The sequence below is a fragment of the Equus przewalskii genome, chromosome 17 (assembly GCF_037783145.1).
Source record: "Equus przewalskii isolate Varuska chromosome 17, EquPr2, whole genome shotgun sequence".
Classification (NCBI taxonomy): domain Eukaryota; kingdom Metazoa; phylum Chordata; class Mammalia; order Perissodactyla; family Equidae; genus Equus; species Equus przewalskii.
In genome coordinates this window covers 49,854,738-49,878,673 of record NC_091847.1, presented here as the reverse complement: position 1 = coordinate 49,878,673, position 23,936 = coordinate 49,854,738, and the positions used below count along the sequence as shown (strand labels likewise).

General features: G+C 41.2%; 1 protein-coding gene across 2 annotated transcripts in view; it reads right to left on the bottom strand.

Annotated features, from left to right (window-relative positions):
- Positions 1 to 6,032: 6,032 nt before the first annotated feature.
- The window catches only part of GORASP2 (golgi reassembly stacking protein 2), a 31,722-nt gene continuing 13,818 nt past the window's right edge, over positions 6,033 to 23,936 (bottom strand). For both annotated transcript variants that reach the window (XM_070580132.1, XM_070580133.1), the window contains 9 exons: positions 22,123 to 22,203; positions 20,814 to 21,017; positions 20,208 to 20,294; positions 19,343 to 19,473; positions 15,939 to 16,071; positions 14,116 to 14,239; positions 10,193 to 10,279; positions 9,028 to 9,138; positions 6,033 to 7,377 (listed from right to left, as the gene is read on the bottom strand). In XM_070580132.1, coding sequence (XP_070436233.1) covers positions 7,037 to 7,377; positions 9,028 to 9,138; positions 10,193 to 10,279; positions 14,116 to 14,239; positions 15,939 to 16,071; positions 19,343 to 19,473; positions 20,208 to 20,294; positions 20,814 to 21,017; positions 22,123 to 22,203 — 1,299 coding nt within the window. In that variant the 3' untranslated portion in view covers positions 6,033 to 7,036. The remainder of the gene's footprint in view (positions 7,378 to 9,027; positions 9,139 to 10,192; positions 10,280 to 14,115; positions 14,240 to 15,938; positions 16,072 to 19,342; positions 19,474 to 20,207; positions 20,295 to 20,813; positions 21,018 to 22,122; positions 22,204 to 23,936) is intronic.

Genomic DNA, 23,936 nt, shown 5'->3' with positions numbered 1-23,936 from the left:
CTATCCATCCTTCAAAGCCCTGACATCACCTCCCCAGGAAAGCTTTCCCTGACCTCCTCAGATGGAAGTTATCCTGCTTCTGTGGTATTCTTTCCCTTACACTCATCACCCTGGACACTAAATTGCTGCTATAAAGCAGTGTGGTAGAATGCCTTTGGATTCAGAAACAACGGGTTCCAGCTGTGCCACTTGGGTGCCTTTGGGCCTGTCTGTGAAGCAGGAACCTTTGCTTGTGGAGCTGTGGGGAACATTAGAGAGGCTGGAAGAACCCAGCACAGGGCCTGGGCCCGAGTCCGGTGTGCCTACGGAGGGGCTGCAGGGCAGACGGAGGTGTGATGACCACAGCCAGGCTCTAACCCTAGGGGGAGGCCTGGGGTTGGGGGAGCAAGAGGGAGGGGAAGTCGGGAGTGTGGGGGCTGGGAATGCTGGGAAGCAGGACCCCTGCACCTCCCTCACCAGGTACTCAGACTCCTGTTTCTTGGAGTGTCTGAGGGGTTGACAAGACACCTAAAGGGCTTTTCATCTTTATCTTAATCCTCAGGTTGATATAGTTACTTTAAAACTGTATTGAAAAGGGACTCCTTTGGGGGAATGCACAGAGGCTATAAACGTCTGTGGTGGAAGGAAAGCAGGGGACTAAGTCCCACAGCCCTTTTCCAAAGAACAAAAAGCGCCCCAACCCTTGGGGCCACACCCGCGACGCCCCAGCCCCGCCCAGGTGCCCTGCGAGGCCGGCCCGGAGACCCCGCGGCCTCCGGTGGGGTGCAGCTTTCCCAGGTTGGCGGCGCCACCTGGTGGCCGCGGTGCGCACTGCGGGCCCTGCTCGGGAGCCCGCCGCGGCCCGGCTTCCTCGCCACTTGGGCCCGGGGGGTGAGGGGGGAACAGGAGGCCCTGGGGTAAAGTCAGTGTTCGGCACTGCGGCCGCCCGCTGCGTGGGGACAAAACTGAGGCTTGGGACCAGACAGACATACCTGGAGTCAGCTCCTACCCCAAAGCTTTCCCGCTGTGCGAACTGGAGGTTTCTTATCTTGGAGTGGAGATATCGTTACCACCTGCTGGGATGCCCTGGAGAATTAATAGGAAAACTTGCCCAGCGCGGTGCCTGGCACCTGCTGTCAATTCAATCCTTCTCTTTAAATTGATTCATTTTTCTCGTTAAAGTTTATTTGTAAAAGACCCTACTTTAGCTTCATCCGAAGCAACTCATTCATATACAGGTGTTAAAATAAGAAAAAAAAATTTTCCTCCATGTACCACACTTGGCCACACCAGTCCACGGGACCAAGTCCAGAACCTGTGCCTGCCCAAGGGCCCCTTCTCTTTCTGTCTCTTCTGCCTTCTTCCATGTTCCAACCATAGTCTACCTTCACCCGTTCCCTCCTGAAACGCGGCAACACGAGGTGCCAAACACCCAAGTGGGTTGCGTTTTTTTCTCAGCTTATGCTATTTGCCTAGTAGAGATCTGAATTTGGAAAAATGAATTTCATTGTTTCTGAAGTTTTGTGCTGTTATTATTTCTAGTCATTCCAGAAAAAAAAATAACTTGGTGGGGACCAGGGTGGGTAAATGCCTTGTTCATTAAAATTGGAATAAGCTCTGAGCCCCTGGACTCCTGCAGCAGGAGCCTGTTTCTTCTTGCTTTTATTCAGCTCCCTAACGAGACAGATGGAGTTTGCTCTCGCATTTATGTTCCCCACCCCTGCCCCAAAGTGCACAGGGTGTTCAGCGGCTGATGGCAAATGAAACCCTGTGAGCACTGTGTGTACTTCATGTGCCTGACGGCTAACATTATTTCTGGAGAACTAAATGCCAAAACAATGCCTAGAGACTCTTGCCATCACATCTCTAGGCCACTCTGCTCACAGGAGCTGTCTGAACCACACCGGGACATTTCCAGCCAAACTGATTTACCATCACAACATAACACTGCAGACCAGTCACAGTGCAGGACTATTAAGGCAAAGGTCACTGATGGTGCTAATCTGGGGCCAGTGGTAGGGGTTTCTTAGTAGAGAGCTCCCTGTGTGTATGCCCAGCCTTTCAAAGGCTGCCGAACATTGCCAGCAGCCCCCTCCAGGGTAGGCTCTCCCGTTCTATGTGTCTCCCATTTCTCCCCTACGTGGAAATAACTCCATTGTTTTCATTGATTAAAAAGTAATTCAAATGTGTTTTTAAAAAATTCTAGCAATACTCAAGTGTCTAAGGGAAGAAACGAGAAGTTCCCATAACCATACCCCCAGCCACCCTAATTCAAGTGCTTCTCGAAGACGCTTCCCCCCACCCTCAGGCATTTTTTAGTTCCAGTCTCAAACCAGGCCGGCCTGGCCAGAGCTGGGCAAAGGTAAACGGCTTGCCTCTCATCAGGATGCGAGGCTGCAGGGCAGAGGGCAAGAAAGCCACTCGGGAATTCAGGACCTCTTACTACCTGCTCTTTGGTCCCTAAAAAAGAGAACTGATAATAAATTCCAGTAGAGTTGTTTGTCAAGTAAATAATAGGTTTGGGGTCCCAGAATTGGCTTCAGGAAGCGTATGATGAAACCCAAATCCCTGTCATTGTTCTAGTCATTGTCCAGAGACCTACTTCTCCTGGGTTTATGGTTTAAGTGACTACTTCAAATTTTGCCAACCTGGGTGCCCATTCCACCATGACTCATGGATCCCAAATAATCAAGTCCATGAAGGATTTTGTTTTCTGATCCTGAATCCTCTGGGCTTTGGACCCTCCAACTTTTTGAAGTCCTGGTTTCCCACCCTTCTCTACTAGGATAACATTCAAGACATTGCACATTCAGACATCTGAGGGCCAGGAAGGTGGCAGAAACCAGTGGGCCAGATGGGGACTGTGGCAAACAGGAGGGTGTAGGCTCAAGAGGGTGCTTGTTTCCTTGTGGGACTGAGGATCCAGTGTTGCCAGATCTTGGAACTTCTTAAGAGAAACCAGCAGTCTGGATTTATGTGGAACTTTCTGATTTTGCCACCTCTCATTCACTGGACAGATTGTCCTGCAAAGGGCTCTGCACAGCACTGGCTCAGCTCCTGGCTTCATTCTTCATGGCACGAGCAGTGAGCATTTGATAAATGTTGGCTACTGTTATTATCCCAGGGCCCCATGACCTTCGTGAAGCAGGGGCCTATTTCCATCTATTGCCAGGAAATATGGTGCAAACTCACACTCTAACATTGACTGTCCCTGGGGCCCACCTCCACCAGCAGACAGAGAGTGTTTTCTCATGCTTTGTTTGAACTGGTGAACAGTGGCCAGAGGGCGCCCGTGTTCACGTTAACTCCCTGGAGAGGCAGCTTTTTCTGCACTTCTCAGTCCTCAGCTGCTCTTTACCAGATGTAAACTCTGTCCCTGGCTCCCCGCAGCTGATGGATGCCTTTGCCACTGGCCGCATCCTTGTGAACAGTACTCTCTCCCTCCAGGTCCCAGGGTGATGCCAGCCTGGGAGCAGTTCCCACCTCCCCTTCCACTGGCCTGTGGTTCTGGCATTCAAATAACTGGCTGTGGCGTTAATTCTCCATTTTTCTATTTAATCAAATTGGCTCATATGCAAGAAGCCTATAAAGGAATGTGTTGGCTAGCAATACCGGAAATTGTTCTTCCTAGATCTAATGCAAAAAGCATTAGTGATAAAAAGATCCCTTCTCTAATGTGTGCAATTTGCTAAGTGCTGAAAGTGTCTTGGTAGACAATGACCTTTCTGCTGCCTTATTACCTCCCCAAGTTATGGACCAGTCTGACTCAATTATTACCTAGGAGGAGGTACAGAGCCTGCTGCTGCTTGTAGCCTGGGAGGGGACAGCTTCAATGAGGGAGAGAAATGTCAGTGTTCAGCGGTTCCATCCCCTGGCAAGCTTTTCAAAACTCCAAGGGTCCAGGAATCCATGTTCTAATTGAGCTGATTCTAATTTGCAGCGAGGATTGAAACCTTGCTGGGTGGTCAGATAATTAAAAGGGAGGCCTTCACCTTCAAAGGTCAAGGCAGAGCCATCCTTGAACATTAGTTGGTGTCTCACAAATGAGGAAGGTCTTTTTCAATTTTTTTTTCAATTTTCAGGAAATGAGCTAAACTGGGCTGTTCTAAGGTAAGTGCATTTAGTAATGGACTAAGCACAAAATAGGAACAGAAATCAAAGGGGAAAGGTAAAGCCACCATCATAGACTCAGTCTTAGCTACCAAACTGGCTGGGTGAGAGCAGCAACCTCCCTTGAGTCTATTTCTGCTGCTGGCCCTGACGGGACTGCTGTTGCCCCTCCAGCCTCCACACTGCTAGACAGGCTTTCTCCAATGCAGACGGGGACCCCTCAGGGACTTCTGTTTTTAAGACAAAGCCCCAGCTCCCCAGCCAGGCACTCAGGGCCCTCCAGGATCCAGCCCCTGTGCACTCACTCCTCACCCTTCCTCAAACACTTAAGACTTTTCCTAACCTTGAATGGTCCCTGCCCCTTCCTTTTGCCTGAGTAATTCTTCATGTCAAATGTCATCTCTCAGGAACTTCCCTGCCCTTCTCCCCAGTGCCCTGACCACAGCGCCCCTTTAGGCTCCATCAAATCTTGGGTAAACGACGCTACCTGTGGGTCACAGAGAGGGCTCAGCTCAGCTCCACGTGGAGCTCCTACTCTTCTTCCTCCTCAGTAATGCTGGGGACACGGCAGGCTGAAGACTTCATTACTCAGCCTCCCTTTTCAGCTACAAGTGGCCACATTACTCCACACTGGCCAGAAGGATGTAAGTCAAAGCGCTACGTGACAATTCTGTGAACTGTCCCCAAAGGGGGGCATGCCTTTCTCTCCTTCTGGCTAGAACAAGGATGGCATGAAGGGGCTCCAGCTGCCATCTGGGTCCACGTGATGACCTTGGAAATGGAAAGCACATCCAGTAGAACTACAAGATGGGAGCTGAGGTCTCTGACATCACAATGGGCCAGTCCTCCCTCAGCCAGACCACCTCTGACTATCTGAACATGGAAGAGAAATAAACTTTCTTGTTTAGGCCACTATTATTTTGAGAATTTCTGTGATAACTGAGCCTATTGGCGCCCTCCTCCATCATTGCCTCGTGACTCTCGTGTGAGCCTCCTGTGTGAACGTGGGCACAAAGTGAGTGATACAGGGGTTCCAAGGTAATTCTGACTGTATGTGACCCTCGCCTCACGGGCTGGCCACGGAGCACAGCTCCATGGTTAGAGGACTTACCCTGCAGTGCCCTGAGGACTGACCCCACAGTGAGTGGCCTCCTGGTAGGAACACCATCTTTCAGATCCGTGTTTCTGACTCCTGTTACAGGATCTACTACTACACCAAAACTAGTTTTTCTGAAGAAAATAGAGAACACCTAAAATAAGTGTTTTCCACCTCCAGAAGATCCAGTGAACCCATCTAGGCCAAGTCTGTGCTCACCTTCCAAGTGAGTGCTGAGACTCCCCCTGCCCTCCCAGAGCTTAGTGTTTTACATGCGCTTACGGACCTGTTTCTGGGGAGATGGTCCAGGGCTGTTATCATTCTCAAATGAGGACTGTGATGTCACAAGAGTTAAGAATCACTGCATTAGAAGAACTGCTGTTGTTTCCAAAAAATCGTTTTTAAAGCTTAAAAATTACTTACTTGCTTTCCACTAAGGTACCACCTTAACATTTTTAAAAATATGAGCATCTTTTAGAAAGTAGTAACAACTTGCTCAACTTTTCCTGTCCTGCAAAGTAAAAAATTATAACATTTAAACATGCTTGTGAATATTTTCCCTACCTGTTAAAGCTCCTTTTCATAAAATAGGATTGTTAACTGAGAGAAATATTCTAGAAATATATTTATAATGTAAACAGAAGAAGCTGTGATTAGAACTGGAGGCTTCTTTTACCATTTAGCTTTACATATAAACCTGGCTCCACGAATGGATGTATCCTAAAATCAGCTGGTGCCGGGCCTCCCATTGGAGGTGCTGATCACTCCAGTTTCCAGCTGAGTGGTGCTGCTCCCTTAACAACATTCATTCTAGTACCAGGCCAATAACTGATGAACCTCTTTCATCTTATTTGAAAAACAGAGATACAATATGCATTTAATTTCATTCAATAAATCAATTCCACTTAACTTACCATCTCTTAGAAAACTTAGGAGAAAGCAAACATAAGACATGAAAAATTACATTAAAGATGTGTGACATACTGGAGAGTAACAAGTGCACACATGGCAATTAGAAGTTGTCATTTAAATGTATCACAAGCAGAAAAGTAAAATGACTGTAATTTATTGCTTTATCTATGCTTCCCCAGTATAACTATGATATTCTAAGTAGCCACAAAGTGCCACCTTCTGGTTTAAAACTGTGCAACATCTCTTTTATTTCTTTTTAAATGCCATTTTATGGTGGACATATAAAGCAACAGCAGCAGTTACAAAATGTTGTCTGAGTAATTTTGAGAGCTCAAAACAAAGATCTGTGTATAGGCTGAATAAAAAGGTGTTCAATTAATAGTGCACATTGTGTAACTTTAACAAACATCTTTAGTTGGAATTTCTGTGTAAACCTCAATAGAGATGTGACTCGCGGAGACCAAAAGTAAAATACCTTTTCTCTTCACGGTTTAGTGAGGTGGTCTGCATTCTTGCAAACGATTTACAAAATACAAGAAATGTTGCATGTAAGTACTAGGCATAAGATACTTTGCTTTCTTATAGAAGGAGCAGCAGGAAGACAGGGAGCCTAGTGAACACCCTGTCACCACCTTTCCCAAAGATGTACACCCTCAAGAATGGCAGTGGAAACCTGGCAGCAAGCCACCCTCAGAATTCTTTTTGGTTGTTTTAAAATACAAGCACTTTCTGACATTTCCCTCCCCGGCTGGTGAGCCCCATCCCCACTTGGCAGGATACAAGCCCACCTCCGCTTGCTTAGTTTTCCCCTTAGAATTATTTACAGGATGCCTACAGATATGGTACAAACTAGTATGAAATTAATGATAGTTTGCATTTCCAGACACGCTCCCGTGGTTAAATAAGCACACCACGCCAATTCCGAAGACCAGTTCAAAGTTAAGGTGACTCAGAGGCATTTGCATCCGTAACCGCAGAAACAGGCTTCTCATTGGCTGGGGCGGATTCGCAGACTCTGTCCTCAACAGTGGTGGAGGCCTTGGGAATGGGAGGCGTCACATCCACAGTGAGTGCGGAGGCAGTGTCTGCCCTTGCAGTGGTCGTGACAGGGTTGGAGGGTGGGCTGCTGGTGGGTGGGAGGGATGACAGCAGCTCCCCTGAGCCTGCTGTAGAAGAGACCTCTGGAACCAAAGGGAATGACGGGAGGAACTCAGATGGCATGGGGAGAGGTGCAGTGCCGGATATGTTTCGGGGAGGCAAGGAAGAAAGAGGTGGCAAACCTAGGACAAAAATGGCATAGATCATACACTGGCCCAGCACTAAAAGAGCAGTAGTCATCATCATATAACTATTTTTATCTGCATTTCATTGAGAAAACTGAAGCCGAGGAGAGAGCATAAATCACAACCTCTGCTTATCCTCAGTTGGAGGCCAGGACAGTTAAACATTCACTGCAATACCAGTTGGCCAGGAGGAAAGGTTCCTGGCTTCCAGGCTCCCTATGACAGCCTGGCTCAGGGAAGAAAGGATTCCCCCAGTCAGGAGGGACAGGAGCCCACCTAGCAAATGATGCAGCTACGCTGAGTGTCGGGCAGATGAACTCCCCCTGCCAACCCAGGCAAGCTGTCAGCTGAGTTAGAGCTGCCCCGTGGACAAAGAGGAAGAGGGGACACAGGGGTCAGCCCTTCTGTGAAGGTCATGGAGGGAGAGGCTCATCATGCAGCCCCCTGGATTAACCTCCCCATAAGTACCCAGCCTCTGTTCAAGCCTTGTGATTGATAACTATTCATATTATACCTGTAGGGTTTATTGTGATGATTCTGAAATGCAGAATGAAGGGAAAAAGTATGACTTCTTTAAGAAACAAAGGAAAGGTAGGTTGTACAAAAGGTTCAGGGTAAGCACTGGGCTGGTGAAACCCTCAATGTTCTTAGAATCTGTCCATCAATTTGGGGAAAGGGCAGAGGAAGAAGCCAAGAATACAGGACACAAAAGAAAAGACAAGGGGAATGCTAAGACAGCAACCATTAGTTAGTGTGTACTACTACTCTTCCTTTGTTTTTTAAACCATTGTGCTGAAAAGCAAACAGGTTAATGACGAGTGGTAACGAATATACATAGATGGTGAGTGTGCAACAAGTGAGGTTGTGATCTAGACACACACGTGACAATGCACACCCTAGTGGAATAAGATCACTTATTGACACTACCGATGGGCCAGATGACTGAGACTGGCAATTAAAAGTCAGTCCTGACGTGCAGCCATCTCAGAGTTAAAGGGAAGCTGGGCAATCATTACCTAGGGGGCAGACTGTGGGACACTCTGCTGCTTTCCTTCCATCAGTGCACTGAATCAGAGTGGAAACACTCTGAATATCTGCTAACTGGACTATTTGCAGCTAAAATCGTTTACAGTTTTTACTATGAAAACATTTGTTAATAATGGGGAATATTAATCAAATAACAAGCCCAGCCAGCTGAGCAGGGGCAATAATTCTAAGCCTAAGATTCTGGGCCTGTGCTGCGCAAACAGGCACCACTGGTGGCAGCCACCCAAAACATGTGGAGACTCAGGGGAGTTCATTAACCTCCACTGGGCCAACTGCACACCTCCCATCCAATTCAGCTACAGAAACGCCATGCCACACGTCTTTATTTCCACAATGGGCCTCTACAGTGCTTGAGCTGTCAGGGTGCAGGGAGAGGAGAAAGGGGGAGGGGAGGCGGCGAGGCAGAGGAGAAGCACAGAGACAGTCTGCTTCCTCTTCCTTTTTAAGCTTTTTAAATAAAAAAGATTAATACTTATTTCAAGCAGCTGAAATTTGTTAAACTGACCTGCCCTTTCCAAAAAAACTAAAATAGAGGACTGGCTTTCCTGGATAAAGCTTTTTATTAGACGGAGTCCTAAGAAGGCAAGATGGGCAACATACCGGGGCTCACAAGTTCTGGTAAACCGACACCTGGCATGACGTGTGGTGCGGGGAGGTTGAGATTGGGGAGGCCGGGTAGGTTAGGTAGTCCTGCTGGTAAAGGCATCAGACCTGAAGAGAAGGCAGAGAACAAACAGTAAACCACTTTGCCTGGGGAAAACATTCAACCCTTGTGTACTGAAAAAAATACTACGTGCTTCAAAGTGAGAAAACCAGAAGCCCATTTATTGTGTGGCAGTTCTGTATCGTAACAACAAAATCTCACTTAAGCAAAATGTCTCTCTATAGACCTAAGCAATTAGAGGACTAAGCGGGTAAGGGTTAAGACAAATAGGAATACTTCTAAAACCTGAGAACAAGAATGACGACGGCCTGAGTGTCCTGGAGAAAGAGCTGACTTATCTCACCAAGTACGGCAGTAATGGAACTGAATTTTTCTTAGATGGTTGAGGTTTACAGTCTGTTTTTTTTCTTCTGAAATAATTTCAGACTTACAGTTGCAACAGTAGTTTATATAAAGAATCCCCCCATATATACCTTTCACTCAAATTCCCCCAAATGTTAACATTTTACCACACTTGCTTTATCATCCTGGTGTGTACACATTTTGTTAATGGCTCAACAAGTCTGTGCAATGACATCTCTAGCCATACAATTAAAGGCTCTCATAATGCAAGTGTATTTGATCACTGAAACAATATTTGATCATTATTGGTTGGATAAAGGAACTTGGTCTTCACTGGGAACAGTAAGAGAAATAAACAAAAATCGAACAACGTTAGAGCTACTAAAGACCCAAATAAGGAGCACTCACTTCCCAGACACAATGTCTATTCACATAAACTCTATGAGAAAGCCTTAACTAAGAAAGTGCTGGAGAATGGAACTTTCACATATTCCTTATTCCTGCCTCATGCTGCATTGTGGGGGTTGGTGGGGTGGGTAGGGGGGTGGTAGGTGACTGCAGGTAAGGAGTCCAAGGCTCAGCAGCTAACTAGCTGGTGACTAACAACTCATTGCCACTTGCTCTCATTTGTCACAAAGTTATAGCAGAGACAAAATGAGATCAAAAGACATAAGAAGTCACCACATGGGGTAAGATTTTCTTCATTGTTTTTCAAGATGCTACTATTATTACACACATCTCTAGTCTCCTTCTGCTCACCTGGTAATGTAGTAGCTGGGTTCAGTGGTGGCATAGAAATGAGGGACTGGTTTACTTGTGGTGGCAATAACGGTACTGTTGGTACACCTAAAATAAAAGCACAATCTTTTTAAAATTTCTAACAAACTCAGTTGACAAAGAATGAACAAACGATATTAGGACAGTCTTCAGTCCCCTTTCCTGCCCCCTCTGTCAGGTCTTCATTCAGTGGGACTTCATTCAGTCCGTTTCTGGCTGCATCACTCTCAGTCATGGCTGATCTACCTACTCTGCCCATGGCCCTTAACAAAGACAATCAGCAGAGCCTGGGCCAAGAGGGCAGGAGGCTCTGCAAACCCACCCCAGCTAAGCTCACTAGACAAGAGCTTTACACCTGACCTAAGCAGGGCTAGATTAGAAAACTGTTTTAGAAATTCAGAAATGGATGCAAGGATTCTAGTCAATGTCTATTGCACTCCTGAACTAAGAGGCCACATAAACCTGTGGCCTGCTGCGGAGGGCCATGTGCCCTATGAAACAGCGAATGCTGGTCTGTGAAACAGAGTGAAGGAGATGGGCTGAAAGAGACAAAAGAGCACGTGGACCTCCACAGATGGAGGGAACGACCTGGCTTCCTGAATCTCCATTTCCTTTTGACCTTAGGTTCTATGACACTGCTTTGAAGGCTAGTACAGGCCCATTTTTCTGATGTTAGCTTGAGGAGGTTATGTTCTTCATACACGAGTAACTCTTAGGATACCACCTAATAAAGTTCTATCTATTAATGTTTACCACCTACTCAGGAGGAAGGTCTTGCTAATGTCCAAACAACAGTAATATTTGAACATGGATTCCAGATTTTGTCCTGTAAAATCTGCTTCAGTAGAATAGCAGGAATGTGTGCCTAAAAGTTGGAAGCGACCATTTTCAGATAGTTTTTTATTTACTCACATATTTACTTCTCTACAGAAATTGGAAGCATGCAAAACTAGAAGAGGTGTCTTTGCGTTCATCAGATTCTCAAAGGGGTTGGATAGTTGGTTGGTATGTGCATTCATTCAAACTTTTGGGGGGCACCTACTATATGTTAGACATTGTTCCAGGCACTGAGGCACTTTACAATACAAAGAAAATAGAAATCACTATCTTTAGGAAATTACATTGTAATGAGGGGCAGGAAATGGAAGGGAGACAGATATCAAACAAGTAAAATACACAGCATGTAAAACAGTGTAAGTTCTCTGCAGAAAAATCAAGCAAAGAAGGGGGACAGGAAGTGTGAAGGAGTGTACCAAAAAGGTCACACTGATTAACGTGATTTCAAAATGAAATATTGATTTTCTAAAAATTTCATAACCCCCAAATTTTCAAATCCACAGAAAAGTTTTCTTAAAAACCATATGCTTTTATGTTTCTACAGTTACTGTTTGGGCTACTTTGCAGCAATATTATTAAAAGCAAAGACGGATGGACTATAATAAGTTTTTGGGTGGTGAACATGATGTAATCTACACAGAATTCAAAATATATTACAATGTATATCTGAAAGCTATATAATGTTATAATCCAATGTTACTGCAATAAAAAATAAAGCACGTTAAATGATAAAAAAATAAAATAAAATAAAAATTACTTTAAAAATTAAAAAAAAAAAAACAATCCCCATTGTCTGGTAATCTCACCAACACTTTGACTAATAAAGCATTTTGTTCTTTTCCAAATTAAAAAAAAAAAAAACAAGCAAAGATGGAAAAATAAATGCCTAACTAAAAGTGGTTTCTCACAGGTCATGATGCTAGAAGATTTGAGTGTTTTTAAATAGATTTACTCAAAGTGAAAATGTTGATTTCTTTCAGTCTCTTTTGAGCAATTACTGCTTTATTTACATTTCTGTCTTTTAATATTCAAGAAGCCGTTTCTCTACGGTGTAATAAGGCCAGGGATCTCAGAGCATGTGCTTATAAGACAATACAAGCATAACTGTAATGTAATGAAGGAAGAATTAAAACGTCAAAAAGAAACTGGGAGCTGAAGAGAGATGTCAGCTACCTCCTAAAATCAGAAGAGTTCCTGTACGGCATGGGCATACTCTTACTCTAAAACATGTACGAGTTATTCAGACATGGAACAGGCTACTTCCTCAGGAAGGCCAAAACCCACCTTTACTAAGTCTATTCAGGAATAACCTGGAGGACCACCTGATGGGATGTAAGAAAAAAATCTTAATGTCATAAAAAGGACTCAAACACCACTTGAATGACTATGACTTGATACTGATAACATTAATATTTAATTTCATCTAGGAAATGTTCTAAAACTGGACTGAGGTGATGACACCTCCATAAATTTACTAAAAAATCATTGAACTGTATACTTACAGTGAGTTAATTTTATGGTATGCAAATTATACCTCAATAAAGCTGGGAAAAAAAACTAGCAAAGAGTAGGAGGTGTGGAGGCACGTCAGCATAATGATAACTGGCGAAGCAGAGTGGGTGGGGGGTCATTATACCATTCCGTCTACTTTTGAGTATGTATGAAATTTTTAATTATAAAACAATTAAAATTTTAAAATTACATCTAGAAAAACACATCTTTGGGAAATAAAACAAAGACTCTGACAGGAGCTTGGATTTGAACCTAAGGGTCCAACTTCAGAGATCACACTGCTGACTTCACTGCATCTTGGTAGGCTGCTACAAGTCCATTCCAGACCAAAGTGGACTACAAGCAAATTCTGAATACAAATATTAAAAAGACCTCAAGAATAAATGGCAAATAAAACTAAACCATGAAAGTACTTCCTTCACTTTCTCAACATTTATTGAGTACATAATACACTCTTGGTATCATGAAGAAAGAAAACCAGAAAACAGGAGATTTAAAAAAAGGAGAGGGAAAAATAAACTCTACCAACATAACAAGAACTATATCATGTGATCCAGCAATTCCACTTCTAGATATATAATCAAGAAAAATGAAAACATATGTCCACACAAAAATGTACACAAATGTTCATAGCAGCATTATTCATAATAGTCAAAAAGTAGAAACAATCCAATGTCCCTCAAATGAACGGATAAACAAAATGTGGTGTGTCCAGACAACGGAACATTATCTAGCCATAAAAAGGAATGGAGCATTAATATATGCTATGACATCAATGAACCTTGAAAACATTATTTTAAGTGCAAGAAGCCAGTCACAAAAGACCATATACATTATGTGAAATGTCTAGATTAGGCAAATATCCACAGAAAGAAAAAGTAGATTAGTAATTCCCTCGTCCTGGGGGAGTTGGAGAAAAACAGGGAGCTCCTGATAATGCATACAGGGTTTCTTTTGGGGTAATGAAATGTTCTAAAATTGATTGAAGGGATGGTTGCACAACTCTGCAAATATACTAAAAAAAACACTGAATTGTCTACTTTAAATGGGTGAATTGGACAGTATGTGAACTATATCTTGACAAAGCTGTTGCAAAAAAACTAAAACAAAAAAGGACTGTATTTGGTAGAACAAGGAAGAAAGAAAAGGAGGGAGAAAGGTACATGTTCTCTGAGCAAGACTGAGACCCTAGGAAAGAAACAGGATCCTTCTCACTTCTGCATCCCCAGTGTCTGCTACCTAGGGGATATGCAAATATTTGAGTAAACAGAGCAACTAAACAGAATTTAAAGGTAGAGTCATGACTCTACAACTTGTACAATCTAAGAGAAGCCCAGAGTCTAAAATACACCGAAAACAGTTTAAATGCTGGCCCTATGTATGTGCGTGGTGATTTAGCACTAGCTTTTACAGACAAGGCCTATCTGTCAATGCAGAGCACATTTACAACTTTCAAAGTTCACCGGCATTAATTTTTAAAATTCTATAGCTTGAAACAGAAAAGAATATCATGTAAAACAAAGTAGACTGAAAACAGAGTATCTTTTTCTGCATACCTGTACTGAGAACATTACTGACAGCTGGTGGAGTTGAGTTAATAGAAAGTCCAGACAGACCTTGTTCAATTTCTGTAGTTCCTGGTGGTGACAAAGATGGGGGATTAACTGAGGATAGCTGGACCTTCCAAAAAATGAAAGAAAGAAAAAAAGAAAATTACTTAAGTTTACTTAAAAGAAAATATAAATATTGGCTCTCATCTGTCCTACAGATACCTTTTTTGATCATATACTAGCTGTCAGAAGTTTTCACCTGGAACTTCTGCCTTCAGACACTCCTTCTTTCCTTAACACACGCCATGGACCACGCACTGTAAACATCTCCCCATCCTGTCATTTCTAGTCTCTCGACACATGGCATCTACCTCCTATTACACACACTGTTCTAGCTACTTCTACACTAGGAGGAGATTCTACTCTCTCCTCCCTAGCTACCTCAAAATCATTTTACTCAACATTTAAAACACCACTGCTTTCCTCTTCTCTGAATTCTCAGCCAGTTTTTGTTTTTAACTTTCATTGCTCATGGAAGAAATCAGCTGGAAATCTTAATACCATGACAGATTCCTTAGAAGTTTCTCAAGACATCTAAACTCATGAGTCTATCTTATCTTTTCTCATCAATGAATGAATGTGGCTGCCAGATCTCCACTTTCGGGAGGTGAGGTAGGGAATGCGTGTAGATGGACTTTACAGATGGGTGGTTTCACCTCTGAAACTCCAACTTCTGCTGGCTCCAGCGCCCTTTGGCACATTCCAACACAATTTGTGTTCTGGCCCATTTCCCTGGGTGCTGTTTCACCCTCTGGTCTTCTCAGAGTGCCCATAGAGGCTCATCTGAGACAGAAAGCACTGATTAGGGGCAGTAGATATGATAGGAGGAGTCTGAACCGACAACTACACTGGCTCTGGCCATAAGCCAATCGTGGGGGTGGGGAGTGAGGAGAGGTTAGACTTCTTACTAGCCCCGCCTCACTTCTTCTAGAACTGGGGATGGCCAAAGTGTGTACCACAAAATGACAGTGACAGCTGACCTTTCTTTACAACATAGCATTTTCTTTTTGGGTTTTTAGTTTTTATTTGGTTGTCAGACAAGAATTAACTGTCTCATGAGGCCTGCACAGGAAATGTTTTAAAAACCTGTAAGCCTGCACGAATATCTCTTATTCCTTAAAAAGCTTCACTTTGATCCTGTAACAGTCCCCAAACACCTAGCTCTCTTTGCTTTCCCAGTGAAGCCTCTTGAAATAGTAAGCACCAGCCACCATCACCTTATCATTCACTGTTCTCCTTCCATCCCCTGTAATTTATTATCTGCACCCTGCTAAGTCTTTGAAATTGCTCTAGGCCAGGACATGTTTTTTTCACTCCCTCTGTCACTTGATTTCTCTGCAGTACCTCACATAACTGACAATGCCCTTTTTCTTGAAGCTTTTTCTCCCTTTGGACCTCTCCCAAGCTCCCTTTGCTGGATCCCCTTTCTCTGCCCATCCATTTAAATACTAGGAATTTTCAAGATTCTGACCTCCCTCAGTCCTCTGACCCCCCCAGGCCCAATCCTTCGAAAATTTTTATCAATGTTCATTGGGTTAAATTACCTCTCTTTGCTGATGATTCCCAAATCCGTATCTCTAGCCTTGGTCCTCTTTCCTGAAATCCAGACCCAGAGGATATCCATCTGGATATGTACAGGAACTTCAAATCCCACATGATCAATTTTCACTCATCATCTGCCCTATCTCAATTGGCGCCACCACCACACACATCAGCGCTTCACTGGTTTTCGTGGAAACTGATATAATCAGGTAGTAAAGTTATCTCACCTCCGTAAAACCATCTTTAAGAGGTGTAATAGATGGACCACTCATTTGTCCCGGAAGAGAAATTTTCTTTCCTTCTTCAAATGGGCGTGTAGGTATTCGATGCAAATAACCATATCCAATGCCACATCCTAGGCTATGAAAACATTTTTTTCTTAAAGTTATTGTTATCAATCACAGCTTGCATTTCTTTGAAGTTTTGAAACAGAAATACAAACACATTTCCATTCTTTTAAATAATGTCATCTTATCAGAGGTCTCCTCTGACCACCCTTTATGAAACAGCACCCATCCCTCCCAGCATGGACACTACCCTTACTCTCCTTTATTTTTCTTCAAGCATTTATCACCATCTAACAGACTGTGTATTTATTTATTTTCTGTCTCCTCCAATAAAATGTTAAGGTCCTTGAAGGCAGAGATCTTATTTTGTTTATAGCCATAACAGTTCCTGGCACATGGCAGACACAATAACTATTTGCTGAATGAATGACACACAGCCTTTCCACTGAAGAGCTTCAAGCACTTTTACATGATGATGTCATTTACATATCCCATAGTTACCATTCAGAACCTGACACAAATCATTTGTCATGTATGTTTAATCCAGATTCCTTCTAGTTCATCCTCCCACTGCCACTCGAGGCACTTTTCTAGTAAGATACGATTGCATTGCTTCTTTCCATAGTCGTGTGGCCTCCCAATATGCCTTCCTCCTTCTTTCCTTTAGAGAATTACTTCACTGCCGTAGTTTGCAGCACTGGTGGGACCATCAACCAGGGGGCCTATCCTGCCCAAACCGAGGAGTGTCTCATGACCAAAGTCAGGCCAACCCACCTCTCTTGCCCATGGGTGAAAATCTTGGGAGTGACAGAAAAACCTAAAACGGCTTTATCCCTTCAGTAGACTACTGATGAAACTGCCAGTTAGTCCGTCCTCTCTAAATCCCTAGAGGTGTTCTGAGTCCTGTCCTTTCCAAGCCTGATTCTTTAGCTGTTTCTTTGATTATATGAGTGACTCCATATCAGTAAATTCATGTCTGCTTATGACAGTGATAGTCAGATTCTACTGTTTGGAACCTAAGAGTCCCCACTGATATAATATCACAGTCCCACTGTCTGAAGTATATCCAAATTCCTGACCATGGTATTTAAGGTCCTTCACAATCAGGTTCCAACTTACATTCCCAATATGATTGCTTTTATTTCCCAAACTACTTTCTGAATAGGCCATGCACAGATATCTCTGTGCCTCTCCCCTGCCACAGCATCTATTATTTCCATGGGTACCACTACCACTGAAAGCTGGGAGAGCAGGAAGTGGCCAATTTCAGCTCTTCCTCATCCAGATTTGATTCCACAATGATCCTTCATACTACAAAATTATTCACTCCTTTTTTTTTCACTTTTCCTCCCTTCTACCATCAAAACTGCAATTCTCACTGAACTGGATCTCAGACGGACTTAGAGGAAATAAGTAAGATTAAATAATTTAGACTGATCAATGATAGCCTTTCAGAGGTAGCTGCATTTTAATACAAGGTGCTTGTTAATCAAAATAACAAAGTAGTGGTAGAGAAAGCACTTGAGGCAACAGCGAGACCCTCTGCAAACTTAAAGATAGCCCCAGAATGAAACTAACAGAAATATGATGTAATGTTATGAAATGAAATGAAATATAGTCAGCCTCTGAGGAAGGAAAGAAAACCAGAGGCACACATATGCCAAATGAAGGCGGACTCAGGAATGTGATCTGTATGGGCTTGTCTAAAGTGAGAGCTGAACAACGGTACTAAGCCATGTCAAAGGAAAAATGTCTTCCAAAGAAAAGGAATAACTGCCACTGAGTATAGAAAAGAAGGGCTCCAAGAAAAAGAATACAGCAGTATTTAGTCAATGTAATTAAAAATGAAAGAACTAGTGATTTTTTTTGCTGTTGGACTTCACCATCCACAGAATCTCTTCCTTGCATTTTGATTTCATGTCACTAAGCACTTCTTGTGGTACTAATCTGACCTGAGTATTCATCTAACTGGAGAGGGGGTAATTTTCCACTGCAAACTGAAAATTTACCAATCTAATGAATACAGCAGCTTCTTTGCAAATTTAATTTATATGAGGCAGTACTTCCAAAATAAATCAATTTTGAAAGCTGTGAGAAGATCATATTTCTGGGTGTCTACAAACCTGTACAATAAACAATGATAACTTGATCACTGTTTCCCAGATAGGCCAGATCCTTAAGATGATGCTTCTATCACATTTTCTCAAATTGCAACAAGTTGGCACTTGGGTGGCAAAATACATTCAGCTATAGAATTTTAGGTAGTGTGGGTAAAGATATTGGGAGGAAATACAGGCTTTCTCTGCCTACATCGACTAAGTTATCCTTTTCCCAGCAAGTGCTGGACCATTTACAAAACGTTTGGAAAAGTTTCCAAACCCTAGGCTTTCCTATAATTATGGTTGATGCTTGATAATTCATCAAATTAAAAAAGGCTGTTAAGAGTTTCAAAATAATGAAAAATTTGTACAATTTAAACAACAGCTGAAAGATCTAAAGAAACAATGTAAGTCAGCTTCTTTGGTCTGGCTTTTTGAAATTAGGGAACTGACTTGATGACCAGTCCTGGAAAACTGATTTTATTAAATTTGCTTATCTGCTTGGCTTGATCCTCTTTCTAAATTGTTTTTTATTGTTGTTGTAATTCTGTGTTTTGTCTAACTTTTGGTTCAAATCAGCCTGTCCATTTTGGAAAGCCAACAGTTTCTACAAAATACTAACAAAATTCCCCAGCAGCTGGAGAAAGTGACAATGTGTTGTCTCACTGCTAAGGAGGGGAATTGAGAAAACAAAACTAAAAACCATTTTATTAAAATAACAACAACAGAAAGGCTGTTAGCTATTAGATTAGCAAAGGAAAAGGACTATAGTATATACCATCCTCCCTAAATATATGTTTTAAAAAATGAATTAGGGGCCGGCCCCATGGCCGAGTGGTTAAGTTTGCACGCTCTGCTTCAGCGGCCCAGGGTTTCACTGGTTCGGATCCTGGGCGTGGACCCGGCACCACTCATTAGGCCATGTTGAGGTGGCGTTCTGCATGCCACAGCCGGAAGGACCCAGAACTAAAATATACAACTATATACTGGGTGGATTTGGGGAGATAAAGCAGGAAAAAAAAAACAAAAAAAGAAGAGTGGTAACAGTTGTTAGCTCAGGTGCCAATCTTTAAAAAAAAAAAAAGAATTATTAGATTCAATATTCTAGGTCAGCTCTTTCCTTTTCTTAAGAGAAATCTTATGAGAAGCCAATAACTCGTTTCAAAATAAAAACAATCAATGTTTACAACACATCTGACTGGTAAGTTTAAGCAGTCACAACTTAGTCTAAAAAAATGACCTTACCTGCCTTCTCCACCCCATGCGGAATTTGGGGTAATAATCACTTCTCGACAGTTATCAGTGTCTGTATTATACACATAAAGTTTCAATGGTTTTGCTTCATGTGTTTCAATTAGGCTGAATAGATCTTCAGACTGCAAAAGAATTACAGGAGAAAAATGTTTTTATGTTACTGACCTTTAAAACAGTGGGTCTCAAATCTGGCTAATATCAGAATCACCTGAACTTAAAAAAAAATAGATTCTGGGCCCTATCTCTAAACATAAAAAAATCATTTCTTAAAACCACTACTCCAAGCAAGGTTTAATTCAATATATTACCTATCTACTATGTGCAAGATCTTATGTCCAGTTCTCTAAGACCTACTCAACAATTTTCGTAAAACTTTTCTACACTCAAATGCTACATATTCTACTTTTACTCTCCATTATTAAGACCTGGTTATCTGGGCACTTTATTTTTTCTCTCATTTTTGATTTAGCAATATATACTTCCAGTGGCTAAGAGACAAGGAAAAGGATCTGACTAACAGAGGAGAGCCAATTCTGTCACCTTAAAAAGGAGAACAGAAAATGAAATGAATAACCAAAATGAGGATCTGATTTAGTCTTGAGGTATATAAGAGATTTCTGTACGCCATATTCAAAATCTGTACAATTGCCACACAGTATGTGTTTTTCCTCAAAGCTTTAGCAACTAATAAGACACCTCCCAGATGTTCTATTTAATACCCTGGGGTACAAGCTATCTTGATCAGCAAAGAGCTACATTTCAACTCTAAATGCAAAGTATGCAAATATACTTCTGACCTTAAACATTAATGAGAAAATGTTACATAATTTTCATTATAAATAAACACACTAATTACCTCATTCATGACTGTATCTGCTCCAATAATATAATCACTGTGAGGTCTAAGGCCTGCCAGTGCCGCAGGAGAATTTGATTCCACTTCCTAGGATGACACAAAAACATACCCTGAAATTAATGTATATAAAATAATCTTCCAAATTTTATAGTTCATAGTCCTCAATTACAGTGATTTTAAAAACCCTATATTTCTAACTGTCTTGTTAGAGATAATGTGAGACACTGGAAACTATATAAGTGTAGTTAATATATATACATAGAGTTTATATAAATATATATTTAAATCTCCCAAGCATAAAAATCACATAATCTTTGTTAAATATTTAAAACATTCCTGTAGCTATCTGCTTTAACATTTCTTCTTCTAATGGATAAATCATTAGAAAAATAGTTCTGAGGCACCTGTATTTGCTTCTCTTCAGGTTTCTTTTTGTTTTTTAGTTAATCGGTACTTTAAAAGCAATGAATTCTGATTTTCAGACACTAAAAATAGCCTAATAATAATAATACCCCTATAATCTCACCAAGCTGGAGACAACCATGTTAAAACCCCTTTCTCCATTGCTTCTTAAACTGCAAGTAATAGCTCACTGTTGATACCTACCAACACATGCCAAACGTTTTCATTTGCCCCATCAAAGCTGCAGAAACGAATGCTCACTCCCAACAAGCCCTGGCCACCCCACATGTTACTTGGTGTGACTGAGGTCTCTCGCAGCTCCAGTGTTTTACTACTGTAGATAAGCATTTTTACAGGCTTTTCAACATTTGCTTTCAGTAGATCCTTAAGAGTGTCATTGTCTTTATTCTGTGAACACATAGAAATTATCTTTCTTAATAAATAAAATTTAATGTTAACTATCTTACCTTAAGCATCCTACGGCCCTATTGGTGTAATATTAATAATCAACACAAAATAAAACATTCAACAGGTAAAGGTTACATTAATGTTCATATGTTCCTCTAAGTAAAAGAATGTCAATAAATTAAGAATAACTCTTATGTTAGCAACAACTTCTGACTTTTTTTCTAATAGCTGAGTATGGATTATGGAATTTTCAACTCAACATTATTTGAAGTGATCTAGGGCTTCAGTGATAAAAAACCAAAACACTCTATTAGAAGTCACATTATTAACAGAGTTGGTATGACTTTGATTTTAAAATCTAAAACATTTGCTGGGGTTGAAGTTTAATTTTGGACTTTACTCTTAAATATACACTTTACTTATTTATCAAGAAGTGGCATTAAAAGACAATGGAAGCAATATTTTAAATATTTCATTACACAAATGAATAAAGGCCATTATGTAGGAGATGTTAAGTAATGAACAAAAACTTAAGACTGTGAAAAAATAAACCAAGCAAGCAGCTACTGTCATAAGAACTTCCTTTGCTGAAATTATATAATTTCCTTGTTATAGGCCTTTACTATGGATAAACTGAAAGCAACTTGTAAAAAGTGGTTTTAATTCTGCACTTTGGGAACATATCTCTTTGGTTCTAATAACATCATTCATATAACATAGAACTAGGCCCCAAGAAAACTGACAAAATTATTTGATAATGAGTCTTTACTAATTCATTTGTCAATAACCTACAAAAGTCTGACATCTTTGAAAAAGCAAACCTTTTCATCTTAACTATTTCTTTCTGCTAAAAAAAATTAAATAACATATAAACTGAAAGTCTCCAGTGATTTGATTCTCTTAAAATAATCAATGGAGTATGAGGTATAGTATTCTATATTTGACATTTTCATGTGTTTACTAACACATTATTATTTCTACAAACTGGTATCATACTTTATATGTCTGTAACTAAAGAATAAACATCCATCCCAGAGAATCTGAAAAATTTCATTTCAAAAGACTACAAAATACCATAGGAAAAACTACAAAAAGCTGAACTTACTAATCTCGAACCATTAATAGAAACAATAAAATCAAAGAACGGCTCCAGTCCAGCTCTATGTCCTGGGGAATTTTCTTGTACCTGTAAAAATAGAAACAGCAAAAGTGAAAAATGCAAAACTTAATTTAAAATTATAAGCTAAATTTTAATACCTATTTCTTTTCAGTAAAAATAGATTAATTTTACCGATAAGGAAATACAGGTACACACTAGTTCTCTCATTTCTCTTCATCTCTCCCAGATAATGCCCTTGCAGCTCCCTAAATTCTACCCATTCTTCAAATTCATCTCATAAATGAGGCTTTCCTCTATGGTTCTATTTCATACCACTTTCTACGTTTTTTTGTTTTTTTTTTTAAGATTGGCACCTGAGCTATCATCTGTTGCCAATCTTCTTTTTTTTTCCTTCTTCTCCTCCTCCCCAGAGCCCCCCAGTACGTAGTTGTATATTCTAGCTGGAGGTACTTCTGGTTGTGCTATGTGGGACGCTGCCTCAGCGTGGCCTGATGGGTAGTGCCATGTCCGCGCCCAGGATCTGAACAAGCAAAACCCTGGGCTAATGAAGCACAGCACGCGAACGTAACCACTCAGCAACAGTGCTGGCCTCCACTTTCTACTTTTAAATCCTCCCAGCATTTAGCACATGACGTAGCAGTTAATCATTATAATTAAGTGACAAATCTAAATTAATTTAGCAAGCATTTATTCCATGATTACTACTGGCAAGGCACCATTCAGTTATAAAGCTAATATAGGAAGACAGCCACGGAAGTCAAGACATTTATAATCTGCTGAGGAACAGGCGAAAAGAAGAAGGGGAGACAGAGGACACACAGCCCTTTAATCAGTGTAATACAAGACCAAACAGGTTAAGGGCTATAACAGAGGTACAAAGTGCTAAAGGGAAGACTAATCCTGATGGAAGAAACTTAACAGAAAAAAACAAATTTGAGTTGTACCTTAAAAGGGGGGTACCTTTCAAAGGTAAAGATGGATAAAGGGATAGATAAGAAAGGACACCTGAAAGTTGAAGAAATAATGAGTAAAAATCCTGAAGCAGGAGTCTGAAAAATGAGGATCATAATATAGTATAGAGAGACAACAGGGTGTGTGGGATAGAAATACAGAATTACAGATTTTGAAAATGAGAAGTCCTCTAAGCCAAGGGATCTTACACTGAGGTCTGTGGATGACTTCAGGGAACCCTGCAGCTCCTGAAATTCTATGCGATATTTTGTACAAATCAGCAGTTTTCAGGGTATAAAGATCCCTGTTTTTCTCAGATTCTCAAAGAGTTTCTCCACAATTCAAATAAAGTGCTAAAACCAAGGATTTTGTGCAGTTCTTTTATTTTATTTTATGACTTGCCTATGGTCCCATAGCTCGGTAGTGGTAGAGGGGAAACTCAAAAGTCCATCTTTCAACTATTAGTCTAGGAAGAAGGCTGGAAAGAAACGTTGGAGCCAGACTTATAGAGGACTTTAAATGGAAGATTAAGATTACTCAGCTTCTCAACAACTCAAATGTTTAGCATCCCAAATTTGAAATGGATTGAAATAAAGTATTAAATTTGCAGTAATAAAAATATTAGTAGCTAGTAACAGTAGTAATATGACAAAAAAGTAAAAAGTTAATATAATCTACTTTGCATTTCCTCTTCCAAAATATTTTCATACTGTATTAAGGAATTTTTATTCTGCTTGATGTTATTAGATACTGCCAAAACTATGCTATGAAAATGAAGTTTGCCTTGATATTTGTAGGCTGATTTTCTGTAAGTCCAAAAAGTTCTAAAAGTCAATTCTGAGCTTAGG